The following is an 8361-nucleotide window of genomic DNA, read 5'->3' as shown; positions in this document are numbered from 1 at the left end:
AAAGACCCTTAGGAACATAAGAAATCTTACTAGTTTGCAATAGCAAAGGCGAGGTAGTGAAATTGTTGTTAGAGCTGTGAGTATCCTTTGTGCTTCCTCTGCAAAGTCAACCTTGATCCTAGGCTTACAATTATGAAGATCAACAAGAAAAGCTTTCTCCACTTCACAGATATCACACTACTCACTATGAATGATAGAAGTGTATTCGACTTCCATCCCATTTGCCTTTTGCAACTTGGATGTCCCATCCATATTAGGAGGATGAACTAACTCAAGTACCTACTTCTAATGTGCACCTCTTCGATGCATGACATGAAAGTAGGGAGATTTCAATGCACACATATAATCTTTCCACCTTTCACTCTCGCCTACCACTCTTGCCTCTTATCCACCTTTAATCAATCGTTGAATCAAATTTATATCTTGCAAATTTGCAAGTTTGAATATTTTGGTCTAAAGATATATATCTACAAAGATACATAGATTAGAACTTTAGTAAGGAGTTCAAACACATAGTCTAATGAAAAATTAATTGATATACTTACTTCTTATTTGGTTTATGGAGTGGCATGTCATTGGGTCAATCTTGTAAGCACAATATGGAGTCCATATGTATGCCATATAAACAAATTTTAAATTCTTGTCTTTAATTTGTTAAGCTTGAATCTTTCACTTGGCCCTTGTAGATGCTAATGAATTTATTTCATGCCTTCCCCTCTTCTTAACATTACCCTATTGCCAATGGAGAGAGTGATATGAAACCACCTTTGGTTATGAATATCAACATTGTTGCACATTATGATGTCTCTAGTAGATGATGAGGATGTTCAACTTTGATTATGATGGAGCAAAAGAAGATGGAAGTGAGGAAAATAGATCTAGATTGAGCTTCAAAAAAGTGACTCCAATTATTCTCTAATGCCTCATGCAAATGTAGTCTCTATGTACCCAAACCATGACACTTTCTAAGTCATTCATTATATTCTTGTATCTTTTTCCATGTATTGTATGCAAGTGCTTGGATGATTGCCTTTCTATTTTAGAGATACCATGTATCTTATTCATGCTTTGTGCATATTATCCATCTTGATATCACGTGATCACCTATTTTAGAGATACCTTGTATCTTATTCATGCTTTATGCATATTATCCATCTTGATAGCGTGATGAATGTTTTCGGTGGCATGCTTCTGTATTGTAGGGCCATGGTACATACACATATGACTAGCAAAAGCAATGGTACTAGGAAGGCCTTATGGAATATATATATATATATATATATATATGGCAACTAAACGCTCAAATGAGGGCCAACAACTTGTTAGACATGGGAAATGATTTCTTCCCTCATCTAGAGATGTACCATCACCCATAAAATGCTAACAAACATGTGAAAAGAGGTTAAAGAATGTACATAATTACTAGCTTGTGAGATGAACAAAGGTAGAGGTGTAGGACTTAGTGCAATAACTTGTGTAACTTATATTGTTACAAGTACTTCTAAGTAGAACTTCTTTGCTTGCCATTGGCCATAGTAGCTAGCTAGAGGGGAAACAACTTTTTCAAGAGAAAGTAAGGATATAGGAAAAATAAGAGAGAAGGATACTTATTTAAACTTAGAAAAGAATCTCCACGACAAATGATTTTCTTTCATTTTCCATTATTGTTGTGAGCTCATTGTGAGGTTATTATTGGTGGTGTACATTATTTGGAGCCATAAACTACTAACAAACCCTTTCATTATGGGTGCGACCAAGGAATGCATTAGCTTCTAAGTAGATCAAACATATGATGTTATAGAAGGTTTTCAAACAAGTATCTTGAACTTTGTTGTTGCCAACAAACCTCGGCTTAGTAGGTTTTTTGTGAACTCCACATGATGGGAAAATGGCACAAACATTAACTTTTGTCCTTGAATGCGTAGTTAAAAGATGATTGTCCAATTTTTGAAATAATAACAACTTGAAGAAGAAGACAAAATGGGATCCATTCATTCAAATGGTAGTCACATGTGGGTGAATTTTCATATTGATGAGTTTTGACAATTGTTCCTCACTAAGGCTAGCAATATTCAGGCTTCTATGCTAGGAACATTGGATGCATGATGAATGGGGTATTGGGACCAAGTTCATATCTTTGGAATGCATGACTAGAGAATGAATTTGCACGATATGTAGGTAATGTTTAGAAAGAAGTCCAAATTCTTATACTTCGGCATGCTAGCTAGGTGAAATTTGATATTTAAAGTAGCTAAAGATACATAAGTGATTTGTAGAAGTTTAGATAGGTTATATTAAGGTGCTAGCTAGGTGACTTTTGATTTTTAAAGTACCTAGACAAGGCAATGCATGATCCATCGAGTAGGTATGTGTAGAAGTTCAAACTTCAAAGAGTTTAAAAGTTTTAAAGATACGATCTCATATATTAATGGAAGTGAACAAATATGTACAACACCCTAAAGGGGTTAGACCTTAGTATAAAACTTTTGCTGGCTATCTTATAAACCCAAAAGGAACTTGTAAGAGTTCTAAAGAAAGCTTTGGTGAGGTAGATATTTTGATTTGTGTTTTGAAGCACCTTTTACTAAAGGTTTCAAAGTTTCTCGGACAACGTGAGAGTTTCCCTCCAAACCGGCAGAGTTTGAAAAGGGGTCATAATGTGACGGGCGACAGCCGGTCGCGGGAACGGGGAAGAGCCAGTAAACGAGAGATGTAACACGTTCACACTGTGCCTCAGTGGAACTGGTTCCTTTCGTCGTCTTCACAAGCTCAGGATAGCTTGTAAGTGCGCCAAACACTTTGTCAGCGCTAACAGCCTAATAACCGAAGGGCGAGTAGCGAGATGCGTCTCTCTCGACGTAAACATCAAAAAAGAAAACACACACACACACACACACACACACACACACACACACACACACTCTCTCTCTCTCTCTCTCTCTCTCTCGTGTCAGACCTTCCACCCTTTCCTTGCTTTGAACGCACTCCATTGAAGAGCTGAGCCTGGAGCTTCGACAATGGAGCTTGCTGCACAGGTAAGAAGACCTCTGCATACGCGTGAACTGCAAGCTGCTGCGTACTTTCGCTTCCGTTTCACGTTATACTGGCTTTTGCCTGCGCAGGGAGGTTCACAAATTTCAGGTGATTACGGCGCTTCCGATGAGCTGCAAGAGGTGGCCGAGCCGCAGCGGAGAACGAGCGGCCAGGAGCTCTCCTTTGCTGCCACCTCCTCTGAAACGGATGACAGCAATGAGCTGGTCAAACAGCACATGAAAATTGCCGAAGAGGCAGTCGCAGGTTTGGGGTCTCCGGCTTGTGTCATAACTCCATTGGCTTTGTTTTTGTGATCTGCGTTGTGAATGTGCAAGGCTTTAATACATGCCTTTTCCTTTGCAGGTTGGGAGAAAGCCGAGGCGGAGGTAGCAGCTGTCAAGGAAAAGCTCGAGGCTGCTCTTCAGCAAAAACTCGCTGCCGAAGACAAAGCCTCTCATTTAGATGGAGCACTGAAGCAGTGTATGAAACAGCTCCGGCATGTCCGAGACGAGCAAGAACAGAAAATCCAGGATGCGGTCTTGAAAAAAACAAAGGAGTGGGAGAAAAGTCGTGCAGATATGGAAGCGAAGCTGGCTGATGCCGTGGCAGAGAATCAGGCTATGGCGGAGTCCCTCAAGCAACAAGCAAAGACTGCTCTGGAATCGGCCGATTCTGAGAGAAATCAGCTTCGAGCTCGTTTAGGTGTTGTGGAGAAGGAGAACTCTAGGCTTAGAAACGAGCTACATGCTCTAGGTCGAGAATTAGACCTTCGCAACAAGGAGCGGGAGTTCAACAGGAAGGCATCGGAAGCTTCAGAGAAGCAGAACTTGGAAAGAGTGAAGAAGATAGCCAAGCTGGAGGAGGAGTGCCAAAGGCTGAGGCTTTTAGCGAAGAGCAGACTTCCTAATGTGGCTGCATTGTCGCAGAAGAAGCCGGAAACGGATGCCGTGTCAGGGAGAGATGGAGGCGATAAGAATAGGAGACGTTCCCCTTACCGCAGAAACATGGTGTCAACTTCCCTTCTGAAATCTGAAGAGATTGCGGTCGAGAATGGAGTTGATGCAGCAGGGCTAAGGGAAGAAAACAAACTGTTATCAGGTCGACTTGTGGCTATGGAGGAAGAGACTAAGTCTTTGAAAGCTCTTCTGGCCAAAAGGGACAGCGAGCTTCAGGAAGCGAGATTGATGTGTGCCAGAACTGCCAAAAAACTATGGACTGATGAACACCAGGATAGCCAGTCTTGCTCGCAATACTCCTCAAAATCTGCATGTTCGTCTCTGCCGGGGTCTTGTGTTGCCAACAGTATAGAAAAAGAAGCAGGCGAAGCAGAGGAGGGATGTGCAGAATCCTGGGCATCCGCTTTGATTGCAGAACTGGATCAGTTTAAACAAGAAAAGAAGGTGCATGCCCCAGAAAACCTGCGTCAATCGCTTTGCTTAGATGAGCTGATGGATGATTTTGCAGAGATGGAAAAGCTTGCATCTTTACCCACCGGAGACGTGACGGAAGACTTTGAGAAGTCCCAATGTGCCGAAGGGAAAACGGAACCTTTGGGAGACAATGAAGATAAGCTTTGTGCTGACCTGAAACAGAAGCTTGCTTATGCTGAGGGGCAGCTGGACGCCCTTAAGGCTAAACAGTCGTCAAGTGAGGCCACAATTATGAAATTGCAGCAGCTGTTGGCAACAAGAGACGCATCAGCCGAAGGAAAGAAGTCGTTTTTTGAAGCCATGGAAGCTGCAGAAATTGAAAATGCAGCGGAGGAGGGGGATAGAGTTAGGCAACCAGCAACAGACCTTGTAATGACAGCCTCTTTGCCCTACTCAGACAGCTCCACCCCCCTAAAGTCAGTGGATTCAGCTGAATCTGAATCAGAATTTAGCGCTCTCGGTGCACAGTTGGCTGCAGCTGTCCGCAAGGTATTAGACATTGCTGAGGGAATTGCTCAAACAGATTACAATTTTGCATACCCTCAGTGGTTGCTGGATACTGACTGTGCCTCAGATGAAGAAGGGGTCACTCAAAATGCTAGTCCTGGAAAGCAATGGAAGCGCTCTGGGTTGGACTCTTGCGTAGAAAGCCTCGTGAATTTGTGTAACAGCCTTGTACAGGGAAAAGTTGACATCATAGACTTCATAGCTGAGGTCGCCTCTGCTTTGGATTGGCTAGTTGGTCTTACGTTTTCTCTCCATGACAAGTCACCTGATAAGGCCGGCAGCCTAAGAAGCCCTCAAGGCAGGAATGGATTAATGCATTGCAACGACTGCGATGTAAGCAGCACCAGGAACACTCCCGTTCAAGTGGTGAAGGCAAGTCACATGGAGGAAGCAAAGGCTCTTGAATCGCAGGACACAATTCCTGATCAAAGCTCAGTGTCAAACTTAAGTTTTCGGTTTTCTGAAGCATCTACCCATGAGGAAGAGCTCTGCAAGAGCATGTCTGAAAACGCTGCACTGAGGGAGGAATTGGAGATTGAAGCACGGAAGATTGACGGTTTCGAGAGTGAGATTTTGCAGTTAAAAATGGAAAATAACAAGTTAGAAGAAAATTACAAAATATCGTTGCAGAAGTTGGCAGAATTAGACTTGCAACTTCACGAAGCTAATGGGAGAGCTCAAAATTTGAAGAGCGAGCTTCTGGATGCAGAGAGCCGCTCATCTGATTTGCAATCTCGATTAGGTGAAGCTTTGGACAAGATAGAGTCTTTAGAAAGTACCATAGCTGATCTCGAGTCCTGTAAGCTTTCTTTAGAGTGTCAACTTTGCAGTTGTAAGGATAATGCAAAGGCGCTGGAGAACAAAGTCTTTGAATTAGAGGAAGAGCTGAAAGAGAAGATAATATGCTATAGTCAGGTCGAGAAACAACTTGAAGAAGTGAGACAGCAACAAAACCAACAAGAAAGGTATCTGCTTTATGTTCAATAAACTTTCCTGTCTGTCTTGGGGGTACAATACATCGTCTAGTGCCAACTGAAGTTTTTTTGGTCTTCCAGAGAAGGGAATTCCCTACCAACCAAGCAGGGGCAATCAGGACTGACTGCAGATGAAGAATTAGCAAGACTGAAAAAGGTAATCAAGAGTGCAAAAGTGAAAGATAATCCGATTGCTTTCCTGCAAAGTATCATCGTGACTTTGTTGAGTGATTTTTAAAAAGAAAGGTAAAATTTCCCTAGAATCTCATTGAAATCTTTATGTCAAGTTCGGCAAAGGTAGCAACGTTAGGACTAATTATTGTGTCTTTTAGACTTTAGGAGTTCTTCCATCAGTGGTTTCCACGTTCTGATAATTTAATTCTGACTTGCAAGTCAACATCAAAATTGTCTATTGACTTGTATTTTGGTTCAATGTTAATTTGCAATGAAAGTGATTCTGAGCGAATATAAAAACATTCTTAGGATCTATCTGTATATTGTTTTTGCAATTTGAGATTTGACGGTGCTTTGCCAAAGATGAGAGTTTTGTTCGTGTTGATATCTTTGAAATGATTAGGAACAGGAGATGGCTGCGGCAGCGGAGAAGCTGGCTGAATGCCAGCAAACAATTCTTGCGTTAGGGAAGCAGCTAAAGGCTTTGGGCGCTCCAACGGAGGTGATAGATGCATCCTTTTCCATCCCTTTCAATCGGAACAAGAAAACTGCCAATGAGGTGGCGTCCTGTAACACGAATGAGGTGGTATCGTGTGAGAGTGAAGCAAGCGATCACTATACAAGGGAAGGCGGCTATGAAGACGAAGCCAGCTCTGTATCAAGCTGGGCAACCGGAAGCCAAAGGGGAAGGAGAGAAGGAGGGGGGGTGCATGTGGGCAGTAGCAGGCCCTATTTTAGCAGCAGCCACAGTAGTGGGGGCGGCGATGGTGGTGGTGCCACTAGCAGTGCCAGCAGCACCACCACAAGCTTTGCAGAGGGGTTATCAGACCAGCAACAGCCACCAGCGGCTCTGCGGCGGGGTGCTGGGCACCCTACGGCCAGCGCAAGGTTCAATGGAACGAGGCAGGCTGAGTCGCAGGCCATCATCAAAACCCACAGGCTCTCCTTGCAACAAGGAGAGCCGGACGAAACTCATCGTGATCCTCATCATTATCATCATCATCAGCATCATCAGCATCATCAGCAAGAGGGAATGGCCGTGCCCAGCTCGCCTCTTCGATCACCTGCCAGGTTTCTGAGCCTACGTAGCAGCAGGAATAACAATAGTGGAAATGACCTCGACGACAAGCATGGTTCCGGTCTAAGCAGGTTCTTTGCCAAGACCACCAGGAGTGGTCGGGGGTAAAACAAGAGCGATTTCTGTACATTCTTTGCTCTCATACGAACATTTGCATAATGACAGTTGCTATGGTCTGCTGACTCTGCAGGATGTGCTATCCATACATACAGTTTTATTCCGTAGAGTTTTACTATTAGAACGGTCCTATGCTCTCCATGTACACAGTTTTAGTCCGTAGAGTTTTGCTATTATTAGCATGGATCCTGCGCCGTTCCTGATTAAGTGTTTACGAATATCATGCTGTTCCTTCTAGTAAGTGCTTAGAAAGGGTCTGGATCTGGTTGTAAAGCACGAGGTGGGGACTTGAGGCTTGATCCCTTCAGTCATCTAGGGACGGTGCTTTGAGGTTAGTGATTGCAGCAATGATCGTGGAACTGACCCAATGGGAGGAAAATCAAAAGGTTCAATTGGCGAGCGAGTAGGGGCAGGATCCATTTTCTTTACACTGTAGAGGCTGGATTCATTTTCTGTACTGTACTTGCACTGTTGTCCAACCACCCTAAACCCTCCCACAAGTTACAACTTCTCCCTGGGAGTCAAACCGTCCAACCTACCAACCCTTCAACCCCTTCCTGGGGGACTCCAGCCGTAATGTCAACTTTTGTCCCTACCTTTATCGAATTAGCTTCTTGTTTTCTTTTTTGAACCTTACTCACCCATGGAGTATAACTTTAAAGTTTATGTGACACTTCGTGCCCCATAAACCCATTGTACTTGATCGTGATCGCCTTTGTATCCCTTTGCCCTTCGGAAAGTATACAAATGCACATTAAGGCATTTAGAAGAGGTGGATGGATGCCTCATTGAAGACCTAAAAATGATATCGTTTCTCTCGCATATGTCCATAATGGCAGCTGTCTTGGCGTGCAGCATGTGCATACGGTTTTAGGACCCTAGAGTTCACCAATAGAATGGCTAAATGGCGTATTGTTTCACGTGGGTACATTTCTCCATGTTCGGTTGTAAAGTAGATTTGGTTAGGATTCGGTTCCTCTCATCATCACCGCATGGTGACTTATGGTCAATGATTGTAACGATTTTGGAATTGACCCAACAAGTGAAA

At 43.3% G+C, this 8361-nt stretch overlaps 1 protein-coding gene across 1 annotated transcript; it reads left to right on the top strand.

Moving 5' to 3' along the window:
* The first annotated feature begins 2810 nt into the window (after positions 1-2810).
* Positions 2811-8127, top strand: LOC148033862 (uncharacterized). The gene is made up of 5 exons (XM_087681862.1): positions 2811-3035; positions 3123-3297; positions 3397-5935; positions 6026-6101; positions 6522-8127. Exons 1-5 carry the CDS (start codon positions 3018-3020, stop codon positions 7302-7304), a joined length of 3591 nt encoding a protein of 1196 aa, XP_087537988.1. The 5' UTR covers positions 2811-3017; the 3' UTR covers positions 7305-8127.
* Positions 8128-8361: the final 234 nt, after the last annotated feature.

This window comes from Lygodium microphyllum, chromosome 7 (genome assembly GCF_053477565.2).
Source record: "Lygodium microphyllum isolate KBCC chromosome 7, Lygodium_microphyllum_v1.1.10, whole genome shotgun sequence".
Taxonomy (NCBI): Eukaryota; Viridiplantae; Streptophyta; class Polypodiopsida; order Schizaeales; family Lygodiaceae; genus Lygodium; species Lygodium microphyllum.
This window is presented reverse-complemented; position numbering and strand designations above follow the sequence as displayed.